We start from the raw sequence: 25,583 nt of genomic DNA on the forward strand, positions 1-25,583 counted from the left end.
TTTCATAGAAAAAAAAAATCTGATAACTGTTGGATATCAAAACATTTTATGTCTTCTTTGTGTGTGTGTTTTTTTTAGCAATTTATGCACCACTGAGACAGCATCAACATACTTGAAGCATGGAGAAATTCTGTTTCATACCCACATAGTCTCATTCTCATATCATATACTATAACGGTAGAAACATTCAGGTGATTGGTTAGTTACATCAGGCCAATTTCAGTGTACTTTCCTCATTTATAAATTTTTGATGTAGGTATTTTTGTTTTAAAAAAACACACACAAAAATCATATGTTTTCAAATTTATTTGCATATCATTATCTTGACAAGTTCAGTCGAGCGCAAAATTCATAAACACATCACCGCACTATAATATTCCCTTTTCATGATAGTCTCATTCTGACAGACCTTGGAAATGCTTTGCCAAACAGCTGGTCCATCAGTTGCACCCTGGTGATGTAGACTAGCAGAGGGAAGAGTGTCACCATTTGGAAGAGCAGGAACAGCCTGGCAGCGAAGGCATATGCATCCCCCTGGAAAAAGTTCTTCAAAAAGTTCTGGGAAAACAAGTAAAACAAAACATTGTATTCATGAACATGTCATATTTGGTAGTCTTGCTATAGTACGTCTACATTAACAGGAATTCAAATTGGCAAACTTGTTAATTACACAGAGTATCAAACAGCTGTTTCTTGTTTCTTCTAATGGCTAAAACCGGTTCGAACAATTTGAAAATACCACATCTAAATTGCCTTGGATACTGCCACAATCTTTTGCTGCAATTCACTGTAACTCAAGCAAAGCATGGCAGGTTTAATACTGTTGCCAATTCATATGTGGAAATGATTCGTGAAAGATTCACTGTGGTTGCACATATTAGGGCTTGTATAGCTTGTGTGGTTACACCATTAATCATTTGCATCATGTATTCAATCGTATATCATGATTATAGTTCTTATCATGACATGATTGATGTATTTAAACAATTTCTTACTTTCTGTTTTATTGACGATGATGGTGAATCAAATTTGATACCATGGAACATTTTTATCATGTGATATGGCGTGACACATGAGGGCTCACATGTCCCCGGGTATTAAAATGAAGAAATTTACTTCTGTGAGCCCTGGCCCATGTGTCATTCCTTCACATTTTAGAAGTGTACACCTGTATGTATATTATATTGTAATTGTATGGTCAAATAAATAATAACATTGTCATTATAAAGGAGGCTACTGGCAGCATTCCAAATTAATCCAAACACTACCACCGGCCTTGATGCATTGCCATGGTAACTCTTCCAGATGTACTTACATCTGCTATGCACTCCTTCGGCAGGGGAAAAGAGATGTAGAATACCACAGCAACAAATATGTAGGTGAAGGCCACCAGGAAGTAGGCAATGGTGAGGTCACGACCCTAAAAGACGAGGCACAAGAAAACACTCTTCAATCTTCAATTCGCACCAAGTTACTCTTTCCACAGGTTAAATAGGTTTATCCCACACACTGCAATGAAGTCTGACATATGGCAGGTGAGTTGGTGTTGCAATGGAATGGTATTTATAGAAAGCAACTTAATACCTAATAAGCAGATTCTTCTGTCTTTATACCATAAACTGACTACGAGGCTACAATCACTAAACTGTCTACACATTGTTGTACATACAAGTAATTAGGTCATTGATCGAGTGAGGTAAGTAATAATCATTTGAAAAACAGAGCAAACAAAACTTTTGACCAGAATTATAGTACTTCATGCAAAATACCTCAGTAAAACTAAACATACACTTTATGACACCAGCTAATCCTCTGCATAACGATGTTATTAATCATTTAATCAGAATGTTATCTTTCTGACATAACCTATCAAAGCATTCAAACAGGATGCCATCCTCAGTCAGGGCTGCTTGCTTGGTTATAACCAGACCGAAATCTATTCAATTTGGCTTCAATCTCCACTGATCTACTGGCCCCCTTTAAAAACAACCCACTTTCAGGTTAATTCATTTTAAAGTCAACATACTAAAATCACTGCATCATTGCACAGGGAAATAGCATCACCCCTACCCCTCACATGAAAAAAAAAAAAAAAGACAACAAAAAAAAATGAAAAACCTGTAAATCTACAAAGAAGTGTACATACCTCAATCTATAATACATCGACAATTACGCCATGATATCACCAACAATCAATGACTACTGGAAGTTACATTTTTTAGCACAACAAATGCAATACTGTATACGCCATATATTTCGCGAGTCTAAATTTTCGCGAATCGGGAATTCCCGACGATTTCGCAAGTGGTTAAATTCGCGATTGTGGAGTCCTGCACCGAACAGAGAAATGCACATGCGCACGTCACATCCACATCGGGATCAGAGTCGATATTTTCGTGTGTCTTTAATTTCGCGAATAGCACCTGATTCGCAAAATCCGCGAAAATAAAAATCTCGCGAAATATTCAGTGTATACAGTATTAGGACTTGTAGGATTTCTGAACATCAGTCCTCTACCCCTCCCTCCCCCCTTGATTGGATCACAAGTCTCCCAATGTATATCAGCCCTTTGTGTGCTTTGAGTGCCGATTTGCACAGAAAACCCCATAGTGTTGTACACACACTGTCCAAAGTCCCTGGCACTGAAATGGTTAATTAAAGGGACTGTACAGTACTGGTTGAGGTGGGGATTCATGTTTTGAACATTCCTAAGTGAGATAATGAGAAACCTCTTATGAAATATGAAAGAGCATGTAATCTTAAGAAGGATTCAACGTTTATTTGATGGATATTGGTTTTCAAATGGCCGAGATAGCCAAAAAAGTGACAATAATAAAAGGCGACAGGCCACGCCTTTTATTAGGATCTCTTTGTTTCACCTTGTTTTTGGATATCTCAGCCAATTCAAAACCTATTTTCATCAAATAAACTTTTGATACCCCTTAGAATTGCTTGCTCTTTGACATCTCATAGAGTGGTTTCTGAATATCTCGCAAAACGTTAAAAGCTATTCAATCCTCACCTCAACCAGAACTGTACACACCCTTTAATGGTGCTCCCTGAAGACACTTCATCCCCCCCCCCCCCCCCACCTTCGCTTCCACCATGAAGTAACTTACATTGTTCTCGGGGTACCTCTGGTTCCTTGTTATCGATGAGATGCAATTGTGAATGAAAAACCCCAGGGAGGATATTCCCGCCAGGGCGGGAAAGTTCCAACTAAACACTGGCAGAGGAGAACAGTTTATGAACAGACACATGAAGAGAAACAGGGACAAGCTGAGGGGAATAGGGGCAGCAAGCTGTTAGTGGGGTAAAATGTTTGACATGCTGTAAAACCAGAAACATTAGCAGCATGAAACTTTCGCAAATTAAAGTTGACAGTCTTTTTCGCTACATGAAACTTTCATGTTTACGCAACTGGCGTTCAATGCATTGTGTAGATATGAACATTTTCACATGCATTTTACTTTAGCAAATCTTGGCTCCTCACAAAATTCACAAAAGTTTCATGAATGCAAACATTTCTAGTTTTACAATACACTTTTCTAAGAGAGTTACTCTATGGTTAGGGTTAGGTTTGGGGTTAGGGATAGGGTTCCTACTAAAACCATGCATAGTGTTTCACTGTTTCTTTTGTTGTTACTATTGTTATTGCTTGGAGAATTGTTTCAGTCATATATGCTCTTTATGGATACCGGTAAAACATCATCACTGAAGAGGAAAAGGCCTCAACTTGCAACATTATCAGTCATATGTTTTCAATAAACACAATGTCAATCAAAGATAATTACATGAAAAGTTTAAATCATTCTTTGTCATACAGCAGAATTCCAGGAAATTCTTCTAAGAGCATTCCGACTCTTTTATTATCTGCCTGATGATTATCCACAGGACTCATAGGTCCAAATTCACGAAGGTGGTACAATCTTTGTCCATGGTCTTTAAACCATGGGCAAAGACCGTAATTTTGTATGGAGCCCCAAGCGTCGCATGGCCTATTTCATTATGAAATCAGTCATTTCGTCATGATCACTTCGTTAATGAACTAGGCCATCTGACACATGGCACCACAGACAAAACTACGGTCTTTGTCCATGGTTTAAACCATGGACAAAGATTGTACATTTGTGAATTCATACCACAGTATGTATCACTAGAGGACTGCAAATTGCAAATACAGGTTGCATGACTTTAGATGAGCATGGATGCAGCTTAATATGTTTGAGTTTTGCGAGTGAAGCAAGCTGAGAGTAGCTGATGAAGCATTTGGTTGCAGTGAAAGGCAGAGTGGCATTAATGCAACATAAATACTTGATACTTGAAGATTGTTGGATGACTGATAGAGCTGGGCATGATTTATCTGTAGCTGAATGCCAACACTCTGTCAAGATCTAACAGAGTGGTAGTGAGTTTGAGTCATTAGATGTATGCAAAACAAAAAAGGCATGTGAGAGAAAAAGGGGAAACGGAATGTTCAGACCACTCAAAGCAAAGAAAGTGTTTGAATTAGAGAGAGAAAAAAAAAGCACAACTGAAATAAAGAGAGACGGTATTACATGACCTATGCCAGTGATAAAGAACTCATTTTCCTCCCTTGCTTTAGACAAAATCAACCTTTTTACCAGAACTACCGTACATGTTCTATCTTTATTAACTTTTTTTATCAGTCTCTTAAGCAGACATATGCATGTTTCCCTATTAGACTGCATACAATGCAAGCCAAATTTCTGAACTCTATGAACGTATCCTTGAAAGCGTATGTCACAATCTTTCATTCACATTGCATCTCATCACGGAGGAGGTTCCAAGGTTCAACAGCACACAACTTTCCCAATGCCAGTTGACAATCAGTTAGGACCAACATTAATTACTTCCTCATGGCTTTACTTTCTATTCTTCGGCTGTGAGAAAGGTGTACCATGGCATTGTTGGTAACCTTTGACCTTCCCTACCCCCACCTCCTTCCCCTCCTCCCCCCCCCCCACCTTGCCTGTTTCCTGAGTACCTACGATAATAATATGAAGATAATTGACATAACATGCACCAGTCAAAAGTAATCTACCATTACCTTCTACATGATCACGCACTGGCTTGAATCCTAAATTTAATCGATTGATCCACAAACATCTCATTGATCTAGATAATGACTTTACTACACACTACCTGGCACTAAAACAAACAGTTAGTACAACTTCTACCAAATTTAATAAAATGCCATACATTACTACTTAAAAACAAATTTTTCCCCATGCTAAAGGGGCTAAAAGGCTAATGATAATATGTGACCCGCCACAACAAAGGATCCAAAAGTCACTGACGGCTGAGCCGAGAAAATCGAGTTTGAAGTCAGATCATCAGAATCAATCAAAACTATCAAATTTCTGTTTCTGCCATAATTTTCAAAGCTAAATGAGTAAAGGAATGGCAAGAAACTAGCGATTTTCTGGGCCATGGTTTTCCGACTTCCAACAGAAAAAAATGTATCCGAAGATTTGGATTTAGTGCCACAGATAGACTCCGCCTCTAGCAATGAGGGAGTAATCTTATTGGTCAGTGCGCGGCATCCTGGTTACTAATTGGTCGTGCGTAGACTGCTAGTGCTGTGCTTGAATGAATATTGCAGAGGTTGCTAGGAGCATACTTTCTATCGTCAAGGGGGGAAAACTGTCTTGCCTCCCCTTGATCATGATAGCATCAAAAGGAAAACTTTGAAGGTGGTTTTCTCGAAACACTCATTTCCTAAACCACTCGACATGCATTAATAAAATCAATATCTCCGCAACCAAGCACTTTTATGAGCCGTGTCACATATGAAATTAAAGTGGAAGAGTAAGGAAACGATGTCCTGTCATTAAAAAAAAAAATAAAAAAAAAATTGTCCTCCCTGACTTTCGGATCCTTTTGTTGTAGCGGGTCACATATGAACATTTTCTTGGGTCACCATCAACCAGGCAAGCTGTGTTTATGTTGAAGCAGTTACTCCACTGCCTTTGTTTTGGTCCCGACTTTTTCTTCTTACGATGACAATCAACTTGATCATAATGAGTTCTGTTTGATGCTCATATTGAAAATACTTGAGCACTACAAGTAACTGGCTTACCATCATCACTATCATTTTATCATAATTTGCTAGAAGTAGAAGTGACCGTCAGCCAGGGACAGCTGAAACACTTAGGTTAAATGGACTTACTGCTTGTCATCACTCACTCACTGGTCATACTCCCTACTCAACCTTAAACAGAACTGAATCAATATCTTATTCAGTAAAATTACAATATCTGGCCAATTGCTGGGCGTAAAGTGTTTTACAAAGACCCTGTCCGTTACACCTCAGCACTCAACCTCCGATGCCTGATGAACGAGTGAGTATGCAGATGTGACCGCACCCAGCTGTGATCTTACATTGTTTTCTGGATGAGCTTGATTTTGGGTGATGGCCGAGATGGCATTGTGAATGAAGTAGCCCAGTGCTAGAAGTCCCGACAGAGAGGGGAATCGCCAGTGAAACACTAGTCACAAAGATGGTGGTAAGGTCATGAATATGGGGTCAAAAAAATAGAAAAACAAGTACAAAGAAAGATAAGTACAGGCAACTTAAAAGATTTGTGACAGAACAATGTGAAAGGTTTTCCTGAAAGGTATAACGTAAAGTGAATTTATGGCAAGCGTTAGAAACTCATAAATCTTGGCCCAACAGCATAAAAGGCAACTTATTGCTCGAGAATTGCCACTGCCATGGTAACAACCAGGAACAACTATGCCAGCTTAATATAATGTTATTATGTGATTGCAGTAGTGAAATATGTGTTTGCATTGCCATCAATTTGCAAATGCTTTCCTGATATTTGTCTACTTTTATATGTCAAATGCAATGCAAGAAAAAAAAAATTAAATGAAATTCAGTATGTGCACGTGGTAATTTGAATGCAAATCAAAGAATCTGCTAAATTGGAGAACTAGATGAGACTTACGACGGTAATGCAAGAAATCCTTGATGCAATTGATTTTTTACTCTTCACGGTATAATTCAATTCTTCATATCTACTATTCAATAGTGCATATTTTGCAAATCAGGACTTGTACAACAGTTTTGCAAGTGATAGAAAGTCACGCTCAAGAATCACAGAGGATAGTATGAGAAAGCAGTAATATCCATTATCAAAAGCACAATATTTAAAAAGCACTTTTAAATGCATAATTAGTGCTACAGGTTACAATATTCCGGTGCGTTAGTAAATTGGGGAATATGATGCCACTAGATAAAACAAAAAATAAATAAATAAAACCATGATGAAATACAGTAGTCAGCACTTTTTTGGCCAAAAATTCATTATTAACCTCAGCAGTGTGTTCACAGTATATCCTCATTGATTTGCAAATAGTGTATTACCAAGACACTGACGATTTTTATATGAATGAAGTGTCTTCTTACTGACCAAAAACAGTTAAGCACCCAACCAGATCATTTTGTTGTTGTTGTTGTTGTTTTTGGTTTGTTTGGTTTTTTTTTCAGAGGGGGGCACTACAGTAATGTAATGCATCTTTATTACAGGTTGCTGGTGAGTTAGACTTGCATGATAACAAACATTACATTAGAATGACATTGTAATATTTGTATGGAACACTGAGATACATGTTTTATGTACACTGAAAAAATGGTAAACAATGTAAGATTTTAAATAGTATTTATCTAAATGGTGACTTGAGTTGGGTTTGAGATTATGAAGCGGCAATAATCACTAGAAAATAATAGGGCATGATATACCCTTCAACAACAAAATCTGTGATGTGCAAAAAACACATGGTGCATATTTTTCGGCAAGTGAATTCTAGTTATTTGTAATCAAAAGGCAAGAAAGCTGCATCATATATCAGCGTAAATCTGCATTCTTTGGCAAATATTTGACTAAAGGATCTTAAACCAAATTGATAAAAGAAACAGGAAGGCACATTAACTCATGCTTTTGAATAACTGTGTCATGAAAAGAACCAAATAAAACGAAACCCCCTCTCTCATACTACTTACGTTGCACATATTCATCAGAGTTGACGTTATTAAAGTCGATATGGATGCCCCACTTTGCTGCTCTTACGCATACATATATCAAGAGGAAGGCAACAGACAGGGTTCCTGTAGAAGGGACGATTGAGAAATGTTCCACATAAGGCGCGGTCAGACTGGCAAAAGATCGATAAGTTTAAGATCGCGAAGTCTTCATGATCCTTTGTTGTATGGTCACACTGGCAGCAAAACTTGAATCAAGAAGTTTTGGTCATTGGTACGCGTGCGTAAGAAGAAAGAGCGGGCCATCCGATGGCTAGTGCTTGTGACGTAACAATGCACATCTGTACATGACATTGGGCCGAATGCATAAAACAAGCAATTGCTTGTAAGCAATTGCTTCAAGCAAAAGCACAAGCTTGTCTAGCAAAAGGTCTAGCTCAAGCAATTGCTTAAATCCATATACATAACCTTTTGCTAGTGCTTATACCTTTTGCTTGTCCCGCACAAGCAATTGCTTGCGTTTTCAACAAAAGGGACGTCACGCCTGTGCGAACACAAGAACAAAGGCGAGTGTGGCAGCATGCATTTGAAAGGGCATGTGTGTGATGAAACATTTCCTGACATAGCAGAAGAGCTATGAAATGACACTCATAAATACACACACAGACGCACACACACACAACTATACACACACTCGTATTACTGGCTGATTCCCATCACTGCTTACAATAGCCCGCATCTGCCAGATCGCACGTGGAGAGACGTCTCCTTGCTCTCCACCGAAGTGAGACATCCTACCTGTTTTTCATCAAATTTTGCGTGCTAACCACTGGACATTCCCGTTGTTGAAATGAAAAATTTCTTACTCTACTTAAGAGTAATTTCTTGTAGATTTATACCACTCCTTCATAATTGTTGTCTTTCTTCCATGAATATGAAAATGATACTTAAAAGGGAACGTCCCAGATAAGCAAAAGCTCAAGCTCATTTTACAGAGCTTGGAAAATCGTAAGCAATTGCTAGCAAGAACTAGCAAAAGGTATGTTTTATGCATACGTTTTTAAGCAAATGCTTGGTCTCTAAGCAATTGTTTGCGGACAGCAAGCAATTGCTTGTACTTGCTAGCAAGAGCTTCTGCTCGCAAGCAATTGCTTGTTTTTATGCATACGGATTCGAGTAAAAGGCTAGCACAAGCAATTGCTAGCGTTTATGCATCCGGCCCAATGGCCTCGTGTTTCGGAGACACCGCCCACAAACAGATCGAGAAGTTTGGCAGGGGTGAGGGAAATATCCCAAGTTGGAGTGGGAAGTTTCGCGAGAAGTTTTGTGAGAAGTTTCGCGGAAAGTTTGCAGTCACACGGCAAAACTTCGAGATCTTCAAGATCGCAATCTTACACTTCTCGATCTTTTACCAGTCTGACCATGCCTATACAGAGGTTTATTTTTATTTCAGCACAAGATGGAAATTATGTTCAAAACAGAGCATTGCAAAAGGGATATAGAGAACAACATTTAATGACATACATTCAGTAATTCACAGTTCAGTAACTCAATGTTTGAGTGAGAGAACACTGGTAATCCATAGAATATTTCAAGAGAAAATGAAAATTGATAATTTTGATGCAAAATACAGTCTGACACAGCATTAAAAAGTTGCCCGTTGTAAACATGGGCAGTTCTATCAATACCATATTTTTCACTCCATTTCTCTTTGCTACATTCAAAGACAAAGGAAATGATGCTAACATATTGCAAACACAGCATAACAGTGAGTGATTTCAAGTTTGGTATTTTAGTGCTGGTGTTAGTGCAATCTGAACATTAGCGCCAGTTGGTTGTAGACGGTTGACCTCGAAATTAAGACGTATTGGTTTTGTAGCTAGTGCAATTCCAGCATGATCACACAGACTCTGTGGTGGTGTGAAGATAATATCTAGTGTTGGGAATCGCTAATCATGATTGGTATGGATTGCATTACTATGACCGCCTGTGTTGAAGCTCAATTTCACACAGATCCTCTGGAGACAATACCAACACTGGCACAAGCAGCAAACTTGAAATCGTCCAGTGTGAATTTTCATGTGTAGCACTCACCAAGAGAGTTGAACTTTGTGAAGAAAGTTGGAGACTTGATGTGGATGAGAGGTAGTATGAGGAAACAGAGAAAGAGGGGAACAGTTCCTGTCTCTGACCACACCCTGTGGAATAGCGCCACCTTGGCTGGAGTTGTGTTTGTTACTACAATAAATGAATGGCAAAATACATGTACTAGCAAACTTCAATTTTCATTTCAACAAGTTACAATTTAGAAGCAGAAATACTGTAAGAAGAGTTTGTACAAATAGGTTAATCAATTTCACCAAAGCAAGTGATGGTAGCAAAATCTCTTTGATATGTGCTAATGCTTTATTCCGCTGTGTTTGACACTCTCACAAATGTTGCATTATGTTCACTCTGCACAAAATACAATCCATATTTCTACTCCAGGACCAAGCAAAAACAGGGCAGGGTAAATTGTAAGTCTATCCAGGAAACTGATAAAATGGCGGATGGTAAAAACAAAAGATTACTCTCGATGGAATAGAAATTATATTCATACTTTGTACTACAAGAAAAAAACGTAAAGTGGTCTGAGGCAATAGCTGTACACTCTTTGATAAACAGCCATGTCAAACTCTACCAAAACTTGTTTCCATAAAAGAGTTACAAACCTATGATTGTGATACAGTGACATATTCCTGATCATTCAACATTAGAAATGTGGATTTCCTACACTGCACACCAGGGGGCTACAACTGTTTTGCACTAATACCTACTAAGACAACAATTTTAAAAAAAAAAGATATTAACACAAAATACTGATGTCTTCATGCACCAGAGAGATTCATAAGATCTAGAACATGCAGTACATTGTCAATTCACATGGTGATTTTTATCATAAAAGGGGGAGAACATTGTTACAGTTGAACACACCTTTACTGGACGGGTCTTCCAGCAGAAAGAGGACAGTGCGATTGAATGCAGGAGAGCCGTAGCACAGGGCTGTGTCATTACTTGCAGGAACAATGCCCATGACTTCCTCTGGAAGGTCAAGAGGGGAGCAAGAAAATCATGACAAAAAGTGCTTGATTACAATAATTATCATAGAGGTTTTCAAAGAATATTTGTACAATGAACTCACTACAAGATGATGTCATGCATCTTCGCTGCCTTTTTATTCTTTCAACACACACACAAGCATTTTAAACTCACATGCATTGTTCTCATAGCACAGAGTCTAGGTACTGCAGCAATCCCCTTCCACGCTTTTCAATTATTAATCAATTTGACTTTTCCATACATGTCATGAAGCATATCACATTTAATTTGTTCTTCATTGTATGCAGCAGCATTCATCCTGATATGAGTTATAACACTTCTTGTTTTGTTTTGTTTTGTTTTTGTTTTTGGTTTTGATTTGTTTTTGTTGGTTTTGTTTTGGGGTTTTTTGTTTTTGTTTTTTGTCTAGCAAATTTCATTGATCATTTCATTCATAAACACGCTGAAACCCCACCAAAGATGACATTCTGAAAGCATAAAAGCTAAAAGTATAAAGTGCTGGATAGAATAATTCAAAATCCATTAACATAGCAGTAGACTGTCTTCTCCACAGCAACTGTAAACTAACAAAATAACAGCAAATTTACTTTGTATTTTACAGGCTACTTCCCAAATGGATGCATAAAATGTAATCTTACCTGTAGAAATGTGTTGCTGTGAGCATCTTTACACTGATAGAGGACTAAACTTTATCAAAGACTCTCTATGATATATTACATACACATTCGATGCATATGACTCACTTCTGTGTAACTGAAACATTAGTCATGTAATACTCAAGTGTCTTGGTATACTTATAGCTCATCTTGGCTCATTTAGAAAGAGTTCTACTTTCAGTTCTACCCACATTCTCAATCAACATGCTTCCAACCAAGTAGATGGTATTGTATCAAACTCATTTCCTCTTTAAACACCTAGCTCATTCAGCTACAGGAACTACTGTGGTTCTTTTAACTCACTTTTATAACAGACAGGTTAAGATGATCATGATCTTCTACAGCTTATACGTACGCAATGAGGACAGCTGGTTCAATTTCTGCCACAAATTGTTCAAGGATGTTAAAAGTGTATCTCCAAGTTAGAATTAATGAATAAGATAGAATTAAATGAGACAGATAGGCAGACTGTGTCAATAACAAATCAACATCGCACCTCAAATAGGAAAGCTATGGCAATTTTGATTTTTCTTTAAAAAAGATTGATATTAGGAGCAACAACATACACAAAGTGGAGATACCATTCATCACCTTTCCAGTCTGCCATTGACCCAGACACATATATTCAATAAAGAAAAAACAATAATTTTTCACATGAATTGAATAGGAAAAAGTTGTATCCTTTGCATCAAATTACTGCAGCAATGATGACTTCTAGGGGAAGGTGGTTATAGTTGCTAGATAATGTAGCAAAGAAATATCTTTTTTGTGTGTGTAATATTTTAGTGGAAGAAAAGAAATGGGAAAGTTATGACTTGATGACATCATAAGCCTCCTACAGTTTGTCTACGTGCTCACTCTTATTGATATGTTTAATAGAAAATATATGGAAATTTGCGAAACTTTGTAACTTTCTCGATTTAGATCCAATATCAACGAAACCTCTATCCGTCTGTTTTTCCTCTATTTATCAGAGCCAGCTTGAGTTTCACTTCAACCCACTGATGATGAGCTGATTTTGCTTAAATCTCATCTCCCCGTAGAATTCTACCTAAAGGCCCGGTCCCACTGGCCGACGGACACAAAGCGTATGCAGAAAGGACACAGCGGACGAGCAAAATTTCGGGGATGGCTTCATCCGCTTTCATCCGCTCCAGAAATTGACAAAATTGGCGAAAATTGGCGGTAACAGAACGGAAATAGAACGGACGTGGGTAGTATGTAGCGGGGATGTTAAACGGATGTTCATCGGAAGCCTAGCGCATGAAAGCGGATGGAAGGGGATGACAGCTCCGAAGGGGTTACCCGAGATAATTGCGAAACGGACGCATAGCAGACAAAGCGGATGCAGAGTGGATGCAGAGCGGATGCAGAGCGGATGCAGAGGGGATGCTTTCGAAATGCTTTATATACGAGATGCATACGCTTACATCCTTTCTATTAACGTGCTATTAACGATGTAAAGACGTTCCAAGTACCATATCTTTCCTCCCTCTTTCCGTTTTTAGCTGCAGCGGATGTGAGTTGCGAGGATGCCCAGAGGATGCAGAGAGGATGCAGCGGACGTTTAAGGGATGCCGCACGGACATACAACGTTTGTTGCTCGTATGTCGCGGATTTACATCGTACACAGCGGAAAGTTCATCCGTTCTAAAAGTTTTAAGCAGCTTAAAACTTTTTGCGCGGATGAAATCACAGTGGACGGATGCTCGATGGATAGAGCGGATGAAACATGTATGCGATGGGTACACAGTGGATTCGTAGCGTTTTCCAACGGATGGCAAGATTTTTTGTACGCTTTACATCCTCTTTGCATCCGTAAGTGCAGTGGGACCAGGCCTTAAGTAGACTCCAAACTAGTCTTCCACAGGTTAAGGCATTGCAAGCCTTCCCGACGGGGCGGAGACGAGAGACTTACGGAAGATGAAGAAGACAGTACTGTAGAGAAAGTTGGACATTAGGACCCAGTAGACAATCATGGCTCCCAGGAGAGCTGAGAGAGAAAAGAAGACACTGGACTTCTCTCCCAAACGACCAAGGTACTTCTTGCAGACATCAGAGAACTCCACCAGCCCTACCTTGTCCTCTGGGAAGACAAAAACACACATATAGACATTTAGTCTCTTTATTTTGGGGGACAAAATTATGAGACATCTAGGCATTCAGTCTCATTAGTTTGGGAGGCAAAAATATAAGACATGTAGATATCTACTCTCATTTTTAGTATGGGGAAATAGGAATTTGAGACATCTAGACATTTGTACCTTTGGTGATATCATTATTTTGAGGAAAACTGTGAGACATCTAGACATTTGTAGTCTCATTAGTTTGGGGAGACAATACTGAGACATACTTGTATAGACATTTTGTCCCATGAGTTTGGGGAGATAAAAATGTGAGACTTAATATCAATAGTATGGGAGCAAAGAAGATCTTGAAATATATTGTGACAAAAAGTAACAACTCACTGAAAAGATATCTGGATAATTGATATACAAAGCAAGATGTTTTCAGCTACGGTTTCTGGCACTCACAGCAAAATAACAGAATATTTCATGATGCTCGTCAATTTCTTACTAGAGAGAAAGGGGGGTATGCACGTAGAAGTATGTATGAGTAAAGCATTGTTATTGAGTGACATCAATGGCAAAGATGTGACTATTAACAGGGAGAAGTAAAGAGATAAAAGGGATTTTGAAGATTACTATCATCTTCCTTTCAGTATACTGATGCACTGTCGGAAGATTTAATCCATGAGGTTTGACCTGAAGGTCAACATCTGTCAGACCCATCATTACAGTACCTGGCAAATATTGGCTCCAAGGAACATATAATGGGCCATAGTCACGGGTATGTACTGGGGCTATTATACAGATTTTAAAAAAAGGGAACACCTAGCAGCAACAAATAAATGGGGCCTTTGAAAATCACTTGGTACAAAGAGCATATAAATCAGAAGAAATATATACATATACGATCAATAAATTGACAGTTCCAAATTGGCAGCTGTATGTGCAACCTGAAAAATTTGGACAAAGCAATACATGTGATGGACATCATATTGCCATCATAGTGTGCACTGGAAGTGAATGGTATATTACATGGTGATGAAAAGCACTCACGTATCTTCTCCACTGACTGCATGACACGGTAGCAGGTGTAGAGGGCTAAGGCAGCCATGACCAGCATGAGTACCAGCCCCATAGCAAAGCCAGCCTGCTGCAGGGCCCATGGCATGCTGAGCAGTGATGTTCCCATCATTGTGTTCCAGATGGAAAATCTATGTAAGAAAGAAATACAAGGTAACTAGGTAGTGCTCATGGCTGGTTGGGGTCAAGGGTTAATGCTCACTCCCACAGGTACTTTGACAATGGACCAACAAAAAGTCGCTCCCATTGATTTTACATGAGGACTCAAAAATGGTCAAATGGATCAACCGAGTCAATCTTGAGTTTTTCATATTTTCTGAAAGAGATATCCTTCTTCTACATTATTCTTTAGTTTGGGATCATTACATGAATGGGAAAAATGTGTTTTCACCAGTTTTTCTGCAACCCTTTTTTTTTGGGGGGGGGGGAGGGGAGAGAGTAGAATGATCAGATATATCTTAGAGGCCCCTTTTAATTTCTTGAAATCCTTTGCACACTCTTCAATTTCAAGTCTAATAACTTTTGAAAGGATAACGCTACTGCTTTGAAAGTTGCCATTAATCATGGACAGAATGTGTTGATAGAACATGCTCAATTTCAGCTTAATCTCATAATCCCTTCATTGATGTTGCTCCAGTGGTTTACATCAAGTGTTTGTCCCTTTCATCACACAGCTAGCACAGCTTCGTGAAGATTAAACGCTTGAATAGATCCTGTACTTCAGAGCTTCTTTTCTCAGTTCACACTTTTCCAGAGTGTGTGCTTTCTTTCCTGTATTAAGATAGGTTAGGGGAGTCCATTTGAATTGAGTTCTACATCATTTTAAAGCTTATAGTCTGATCTCTGGTGACTTTTTGTTGGTTTTGTGACGCAGGGTCACAATTAAATGATATACCAGGTAATGACTTTTGCCATCAGGGTCAGACCAAATGGTTTCACCTCATGATCTGGTACTCTATATTGGGGAAGTGATAGCCTCCCTTATTACAGCATTTCATTTGTTTGTTCATTTCCATCTGAGAAGATGGCTGGATAGCCCATTATATTCAGCTACATTAAGCTGGTCTTCCATGGGGTCCAGCTGGATGTCAGGTGGGACCACTTCACCGGGTTAAACACCATGCTCTTTGCACTGAATGAATGGAGCAGGATCTTTTATGAGCATGAGTTGTTACTCTCTCATACACGGGACCTCCATTTTTATTTCCTATCCGAGGGACAGAGTGTTTTGCCTCTTGCTAGAGGGGACGGTATGCTTACACACAACATTGCTCAGTCCAGACTCGGGTTCGAACCCGGACCCTTAGGATCGTGAGGCAGACGCGCTACCGACTGAGCCAACTCACCGCCCTCAAACCCTTCACATGGAGCTATCTCTATGATCCCCATCTTCATCGTCTAGATAATGTGGTTACATTCTCATAAATGTTATACTTTACAATAAACTGCATGTGTATAGATGACAAGATATTTGAGATCTCATTTGATTCAAGGCTTTGTTCAACAGCGGATATGACTGAAGCAAATTTGTTGTTCTGTTTTTTTTAAGAAGAAGAAGAATATAGGTATGGAAGATGTTTTCCAAACTGTAGTGTATACATGTGAATACTTTATTTTGGTTTAGAATAAGGAGGAGGTATGTCAGAATCTTGCCAGATTAAGATTTGTTGCACTTGTTTTTAATAATCAGGCCTGTGCATTGAATTGTAAGTTGGAGTAAGTAGGCATTTTTTTTGGGAAGTAAGTCAGAAGATGTAAAACAGCATTCATATTTTCAAGGAATTACATAGAAAATTGATGACTGATAAGAATACATTGAGATTATGCTGATAATATCTGCTCTTAAGTTTGGTTTGAGAGAATGCTTGGGCAAATTTTACCACACATGAGCATGAATCATTATCACTGATCTCTTTAGTATTATCTGGATATCTCATTGGCCCATTCACCCTGTCCAAACAATTAAAGTCGCCGTTGCCCATATGTGAGCCGCCATGTTACAACGCACACTCTTACGCAGACAAGCAGGCATTTTCCAGCAGAATTATCTCCAAGAAGGTGTGATATCATGAGCTCCATACACAAATGAATTGTAATGTGATTGGTAAGATGGTGGCATGGTGGCTTCAAAGCAATTGGCCGATGAGATATCCAGATACCTCCTACAGAGATCAGTGATCATGATGAGATGTAAAGGCTATAAGATAGTAAAGAGAAGTTGACAATATCAGATGTTCATATTTGGTCTAGCTTAGCTTTTCTTTTTCTTTTCTTTTTTTTTTGTCCAAGAATAAAGAGCATGCCGCAGTTACACTGGGGTATGCACACACAATGTATGATGATGGAATCATGAGTTGAGGTTTTGGATAAAACCTGGATGCTGCAAGATAATATGAGTTCATTGTTTCCTGCAAGATCACATTTAGATATATATGTGACATTTTTGTTGATAAAATGTTACCAGTTGTTTACATACCATCAAGACATCAAACAATGGTCTCCTTCTTCTTTGGCAACATCACCTCAAAAGAATTTCATCCTTCAAAAGCAGATGACATTGATAGACATTCTCGCTATTTTTATTTTCGTTAATTTTGCAAGTCACGTGCTATTCACGAATCCAAAAATGCACAAAGATATCAGCTCTGAGCCCTACATAAATGAAACATGTGAGCATACATTTCTCCGTTCAGTACTGTACTCTGCGGTCACAAATTTAACTACTTGCAAAATTGCTGGGAAGTATATGATCACGTCAAATGACTCTCACAAAGAACTGTAAAAGGGGAAATTTTTACAAGATCAATTTTGTGCACTCATCATGTATGGTGAATTTGGTATGTTTTCAATAAATTTCACATTCATCTATGATACAAGAGCCTACTATTCATGCTTCAGCTGAGTCACCTACAGTATTAGCTTACATTCGAACGATGCGGCAGGACTAACACCTTAGCATAGAAAAAATATTATAAACAAAACTTCCCTGAAGTGATTTTGTGTTTCACAGTGTCACGCAATAGATCAGTGTGCTAATACTGAGTATATAATTTTACCCTTGTTGCGAGTCTACTTGTGGCTTTCACAGTGCTCATTCAAGTTTATTTTGGACAAAACATTAGCCACTATCTTTGCACTATCAAGGTAAAAGAGAAACTGCAATATGATCTCTTTTGTCTATTGGAGAGTGGAGACAATATCAATTTCTCTCAATCTATTGCACCATGTCCAGTGAGACAGTGTCTTTAATCATATCCTAAACACTTGAAGGAAATTTCCCATAAGAATAATTCATGTTTGATGTGTCAATTAAACTGTGTGATAGACCACTCAGCTTGAATGTATTGGTTTATATTCCCAAGAACATTTTCTGTTTACCCATGTTGTGACACACATTTCAAAACTACAGGGGGAAAATGTTCATGTGGATCCTGTTGGACAAGTAGTATCACTCTGAATAGAGTCACTCTATTCCACTCACATGGTAACTATACTATTCTGCTTTGCGCCCGACTCCTTCTTGACAAATGGTGACACAAGGACGAACAGCGATGTCGGGACAACATGATCGGGAATATCCTGCACAGGAATATCAAAGTGTGTGAGATTTTCGGCATCAATGAACTGAAAGACAAACATGTGATAAATGACCCTGGTAACTGCAGTGTAATAGCTTAAAATTAATTGAACTGGTTTCGGTACATAGACAACTGAAGTGTGGCATCACAGCCATTCTAACGCCATGGAAACTAGTGTTAAACAACCTCGTGTTTATATAACACAATAGTTGCTCATAATGCTGGGTTCAAACCCACTGCCTTTATGAAGCCTTGTGCAAGGATTTCTGGTTTAGAACCAGCACAAAGCTATTGCAAAAGACTGTGACATCATCAATTATCTACTCTATATGACATGCCTTCATGTAAAAGGGAAAAAAAAACAAAACAGTATTTTGATTGAGTAAATGTAAAAGGGGGAAAAAACAACAGTATTTTGATTGAGTAATATATCCAATTTACAGTGTATTCTTAAACTTCAGCTTTTCTTGTATTGTAGAACAAGACCCAGTGAATATGAAATTGTGCGACTCTCTAAGAGGCCGAAATGAAAACAACACACTGTGTGACAAATGCTTGTGATGCATTCCAAGTTTGAGTTTACGATGGAGTGCCAAGCTTTCCTTGGATAGCATCAGAGCTGTCACAGGACAGAGCATTCCATCTTCTTATATTTGTGAATCTTATTTCTTCAAATTGTCTTATTTCAGTTGACAAACAAAATTAAATCAATTTGAAGTTATGAAACCATGCATCCACTACCTGCAACTTCAAATCAATTGAAGGTCTTTACCATACAAGAACACAAACATATCCCATATTTGACATTACATTTTGGGAGATCAACAGTTAAAAAAGAAATTATTATTTACAGTTATACCTTAAAACCACAACAGATGACTGCAGGAGAAATGAGGAAATCTTAATGGGAAGAAAACCAAAGTTTTGTGATCATCTCACCAGACAGCAGATGCCTCTAAGCATCAGGTGGTTGTCTCTTAGTGTCAGGTGGTTGCCTCTATGTGTCAGGTGGTTAACTCTTCTTTACCTCTATCCTAAAATACCACTGACATGATGCTTTTATGTAGCCTGTTGAGGAGGGGCTGATTTTGCTACAACACACATTTCCCATAGACACCTGCCCAAGTATACTCAGACTCAGACTCAACAGGTTAACAGTGGAGCCAAGAGAGTTATTTTACATTCAACTCACAAAGTGGCCTGTATTGTGTTGGCTGAGCCTGCTGTAGTAGCGATATCTGTTGTAGGTTGCTGCCACCCTGGCATCGGCCGGATGCTGGATGTTGCCCTGGTCCGAGGGATACGTTGGGATGCTGGAGTGGTGGAAAGGTCGTCTGGGTTCGTTGGAGTTCAAACAGAGAGAGAGAGAGATAGATTGTCAATACTCACAATGTGACACAGACTGCTGAGAGTCTTTATCTGCAAGTTCATTCTCTGCTTCTGAAATGTTTATGACTCAGCTGATAACACTGAATGGAATTTAAGCTATCAATACTTTGCACAGATCAAAGGAAGGAAGACATTTCTACAAGTCAACTTGCCCCTACTGTACCTTACATAATTTCTAAGCACTTGGTCATACAATAAAAGCTGTTATTTTCGTGTACAGACATTTTTGTGAATGAGGACTGAAGGTAACAAGCTTAATTGCGAGATGTTGTTTTCATGATTTAATGATGCACAATACTTGTATAGTGCATTATCAAATTTATAAATGTCTCTATTTCCATAGCGACTTGATACATAAGACTATTGCAAGTGCATTAATGCCTGTTTGTTAGAAATATTTTCACATGTCGTTAAATTTGTGACCCAACACAGTGATTGACAATATTTGTGAAATATTAAACCCTCATGAAAAGTACAGCTTTTACAGTAATTTGCCAAGCCCTATTTCTGGTATTTAAGATAATCCCCCCCCCCCCCATTGAAAAACAAAATAAAAAACAAGGGAGTTTGAATTTCATACAGGTTAACAATAAGAATATGGCCGTTTTTCATAGGCCATATGTGATAAAAGAGCAATCAGCATTACAAAATTTCTCATCACGCACCATTTTAGTTTCAAGTTTATGAAAGCAAATTAGTGTCCAAAGCATACCAGCAGATGTGCCAATAAGCAAATGCAAAGCACATACAATGTAGATAAAGAATATGAAAGTTTGCAAATACTGCATAGATCTGTGATAATCAAACAGCTAGATAAATAACAATGTATTAGCATACCGGTATATGGCATTGATTAGGTGCTCAGAACAGAAACAGAAAAAAAAAAAACTTTGTGTCTATTTTCTCTTCCTCTTGCACACTTCAGATTTCAGCTACAGTAGTGCTTTTGTCTCACACATGGGGTGATATGTGTGGATTTGTTACTTTAATGACCACTAAAAAAATGCGATCTTGTAATATACCAAATAAGAACTATCAATATCATCAACCTACAAATTCCTACCCTCAGCATTCTATAGCTACAGGTATTTCAAGTTCTAGTTTAAAACCCTATTCCAAGTTTAGATATAGTTCAAAATTCTATTTCAAGTTCAGATATAGCTTAAAACCCTACTTCAAGTTCAGATAAACTTAGAACCCCATCCCAATATGTTGAAAAAAAAAAAGACTTTTACAGCTGTACACTCAAGTACTTTCACAATTTCATTTGTTTTGTTTTGTTTTTTTGTCTCAGATGACAAAAATGTATCTTGGCTAATTATATCGACACTCACAGCAATTCTTGTTTTTGAGACCCCTTTGACTGTTTATGCATGTGACACATGGCTATTCTAAGAGGCTTGCTGGAAACATAAGAAACTACGTAGGAGTGGATGACCCACCAGTGTAACAGGATGTAGGGTCAAAACTGTTGTTGAGTCTAATTCACCATTAAATATTTAAAGTCACCTGCACTGTATTATGTAAACTGTTTGGTTCCTCTCATAGTTCAACCATGCAAGTGACTGGGACCCGACCCTATTGCAGTTTAAAAATAGAAGGATAGAGAGTAGAGTGTATGGACCAAATTAAACAGACATTTAAGTCCTCAGGAGATATAAGTACCAGTTCTGTGTTTATTCTAATTTTAGCTGTAAAATGATCATATTTTCATGTAATAGAGCTCTTATCTGTTTTGAAGACCCACATTCTTTAACCTCTAGTCAAAAATAATTATGATTCTCAACAATAACATGACACCCTAAAATGTACACAGATGCACATATATAGCCTACCAAGCATGAAAAAAAAAAGTTTCTTTTATAATTTGAATCACTGTGATCAATGTTTTCCATGTCAGTGAGATTAGAGAAGAAAAAGAAAACTAGAAGTAGAAATATTGCTGATGAATATCCCATCCTGGCCTTGGGTAAGTCTAAACAGGGGATATATGAAGTAAATAACAGAGGAGGGTCTATATACATCTTCATGTGGAGTTCATCTGATGACGTCATGACCTGTAGAAACACTTGTGTACAACCATCTCAGTGGGTTTTTTTTTTTTTTTTTTTTTTTTTTTTGGCTTTGTTGGTTTTTATACAATTCAGAGGATAATGTAACATTGACGCCCAATATTAACACACTTTCTTCCACTCTGAAAGATTAATGCCTTACATATTAATTATCATGTGTGCCAAATTCCATTTGTATACTAAAAAAGCAAAACGTGATAAGCAGTTTCCATTGCAAGGATTTTTGCACTTTAATTGCCACTCTTGAAATGTGTCTTGCACATACATGTACAAGTACAAACATGCATACTGTATTTCAAAGTCAACATGTGAGCCAACTTTCATATTATACTTTAAAAAAACACTGGGAAAGTTGTTTGGACACAAGGGTTTTCTCCGGTCAATAATTGTTTGTCATATGTAGTTACCATGGCAACATACTTTCTCCTACTCTAGTGGGTCGATTTGAACACCAATTTCTCAATTTAAAGTAACCAAAACATACAATGTGCATATCAATTTGAATCAAGTAAAAACTGCAAAATTTCTTTTCACCTAATTTTTTGCCACACTATGCTACTGCCGTGACAATACACTTTCTGTGTGTCTTATGTGTGTGTGTGTCTCTCTCTCTTAAAAAAAAAAATGAACATCTAACACATCAACCCGCACATCAAGGACAATGCAATGGCATAACGTTTATTTGAATTGCTTCAAAACTGCATGAGTACATGTGTAGTTGTTCCATAAGCTGTAGTAACTGTCCAACCAACCGTGCCAGTGACCAGAAATGCTGATTCCTACATAGTATGCAGTTTCTTTGTTTGGTGGGAGTATAGAACTACCCTTTAATGCAAATCTCAGAAAAAAAAAAATCCTCTAAGTATTGTAAAAAATGAATAAATGAATAAAAAATAATAATAAAAACTTCAAATACATGTAGTATTGCTATCATTAATGCCAGTAAATCACTTCTCATGCCACCTATACATGCCTATAACTGCTGGACGCTGTACATCCACAATTATCATTACTATTATTGTCATAATTATCATCAAATCAACATCAACATCACTGTCATGATCCTCATGGAAAAAGTGTAGAAATCTAGTGTCTGGCATATTCATGCTAAATAATTCTGTACTGAAATGATTGAAGTTTGAACCACCAACCCAGATCAGATTACAGGACCTCAACAAATTACACTGACCTACCGTATACTGCCATTGTATAAACACAAACATAGAGAAAACAGAAAAAATGAAACACAAATTATGCCGGTTTGAGAGATTATCATGGAAACAAAACCTTAGAACTAGATGAGTAGACCTTCACAAACAGTTTACCTACATATTGTATGTGATGGAGACCGGCACAATACAGAAGTCACATGGTGATGTACACAATGGTAGGTCACATGACTACTGGTATTTTCTTACAGAATGTATTTTGAAGACAATGGCAGAAACGTGTGCATGATAGTGGGGAATGCATGACTCATTCAAGCTTCAATATTATCTACACATTGCACTCAAGAGTATCACTGTACAAATTTAACTTGGATATTTCAGCCGGTCTCAAAATCCCCCTTCACCCAATGCTCAATGATTTATACTACAGCAAGGTAATCATTATATGTTGGCCTACTGTAGGGGTAGGAGAAGAATGTAAAGAATACATTGCATTTCTACACATTTTTCTTCACCATTTCAATGAAATATATATACATCCAATTCAAAAGTGTGTTGAAGTCCATGGCTGCAAAGAAATTTAACGTGATGTGAAAAGGAGCCCTAAAAACAAAGAAAGTTGAGGGGTGATGTGAAAACAGGAAGGGTATGGAGTTTTTCTATCTGTCGGCACTGTCGACAGTTGGATTTATCACATCCTGGGACAGGCTGTGTAAGCATATGCGACCTCTGAAAGTAGTGATCCTTGTATACCACCAGTCTGTCCTGGCAAAGCCATAATCTGTCTGTAAATCACATTTGTCACACATGCCGTGGTCTATTCCATGGATACATCAGGAAAGAATGCCATTATCTCCTGTTCAACACATTAATATATAACCTAAGCACATTTGATGTCAAAGCGTCTGCGTTCGACAATGGAATTGCAGTGGCTTTACACTCAGAGAGCATAAGACATCTCCTGTAAAAAACATAATGTTCTAACCACCTGTTCAATAAGTGACACAGGTATCTAAAACCCATGCACATTTGACATTGAAATGTCTCCATTTGACAATGGAAATGAAGTTGCTTCACTCTCATAAAGACAACCCTTCAACCCTTTCTGTGTCAGGGACTTTGAACAGTGCGTACAATGCAATGCTACAGAGTTTTCTGTGCTAAACAACACTCATGAAATACTACAATGTTTCACTTTCAACACAGCCATACTTCAGCACGGTAATGTTTGAATACTTCCCTGAATACTCAACACTGCTCTCAATTCTTTCCAGTTGAAGGGGTAAAACAGTAGAAACATACCTACCTGGCCTGTTCAAAGACACAAAAGTACAGACACAGGCATTATACTAAGTATGCTAATTCACTATTAGAGAGAGCCAGCCTTCTCTCTCCACACTATAGGGTTCTTTTAAAATTAAATTTCTCACCTTCTTTTCCTATCAGCTCCACCTTGACTGACTCCACTCAAGTTATTTGACCCTGGACTGCCTCGTATTGAGTCCTTTCTAGCTCTGTGGATGAGAACACACAAGGCATTTAATAGTTAGGATTTTTAATATGAAAATGCACAACACAGATTGACAGTTCTTAACTCTTTGTGTGCCACACTAGCACATCCAATGCAGTTGATGGCTTGCCATAAGTTGCAAGTTTCACATATTTTGCTCAAACTGCACACAAAGCCATCGATACAACACAATATACCATAGTATTAAAAAGTGAAATCATCATGCGCAATGCCATTCCTCAAACGCACAATGCTTGGTGTGTGGTGACTAAACAGCAATATTCCATAGGGATTTTTCAACTTCCAATTTTCTGTACAGGTTGCCTTCAAAAAAGTATAATGCCTCCCAGGCTATTCAAGAAAGTATGTGTACTTGTGAGAAGAATGCAATTTCTTCCGTTTTTTAAATTCCGAGACAACATGTTATGTATGTATCAATATGTACCTGGTACATTCATCTTTTAATACTTTGTCCACTGGCAAGGAAAATAGCCATACATGTAACTTTGTTATGAAATTACAAAAATGACAAAGCCTGCAATTTTCTCTGCAAATCTGATGTATGTACCCGAGGTACTGTATTTCCAGCAAAAAAAAAAAATAATAAATGAATAAATAAATAATGTTTTTATGAAGACTTACATGGCTTTAATACACAGAATGCTTTCCCAAACTGCGAATGTATTGCAGTTTCCGAATAATTGTACGTACCAAGGTACATACAATGTACATTGTATGCAAAAACACACTCCACACACACACACACACACACACACAATGTCCACATGGAGATCAGGCCTTGACTTTCCGGCCTGCTTTTCTGGACACATCCGTCTGGTCACGTGGACGTGAATTTCACAGTTACTTTGAGCTGCACTATCTCTGTTTTCATTTTGGGCAAACACATCCATCAATGGTCAATGATTTTGAAGGTGCAGTCTTATACATAATAC

The 25,583-nt window shown here is 38.0% G+C and overlaps 1 protein-coding gene across 1 annotated transcript in view; it reads right to left on the reverse strand.

Annotated features, from left to right (window-relative positions):
* LOC140236955 (sodium-coupled neutral amino acid transporter 9 homolog) overlaps nt 1-25,583 on the reverse strand; it is a 37,673-nt gene that overhangs the window by 2,565 nt on the left and 9,525 nt on the right. Inside the window, exons 2-12 of the mRNA XM_072316900.1 lie at nt 24,551-24,634; nt 19,683-19,824; nt 18,394-18,491; nt 14,886-15,043; nt 13,682-13,849; nt 10,982-11,089; nt 10,103-10,246; nt 8,030-8,134; nt 3,120-3,226; nt 1,316-1,420; nt 410-558 (exon numbers count right to left, since the gene is read on the reverse strand). Coding sequence (XP_072173001.1) covers nt 410-558; nt 1,316-1,420; nt 3,120-3,226; nt 8,030-8,134; nt 10,103-10,246; nt 10,982-11,089; nt 13,682-13,849; nt 14,886-15,043; nt 18,394-18,491; nt 19,683-19,824; nt 24,551-24,634 — 1,368 coding nt within the window. The remainder of the gene's footprint in view (nt 1-409; nt 559-1,315; nt 1,421-3,119; nt 3,227-8,029; nt 8,135-10,102; nt 10,247-10,981; nt 11,090-13,681; nt 13,850-14,885; nt 15,044-18,393; nt 18,492-19,682; nt 19,825-24,550; nt 24,635-25,583) is intronic.

Source organism: Diadema setosum, chromosome 13 (assembly GCF_964275005.1).
Source record: "Diadema setosum chromosome 13, eeDiaSeto1, whole genome shotgun sequence".
NCBI classification, from domain to species: Eukaryota; Metazoa; Echinodermata; class Echinoidea; order Diadematoida; family Diadematidae; genus Diadema; species Diadema setosum.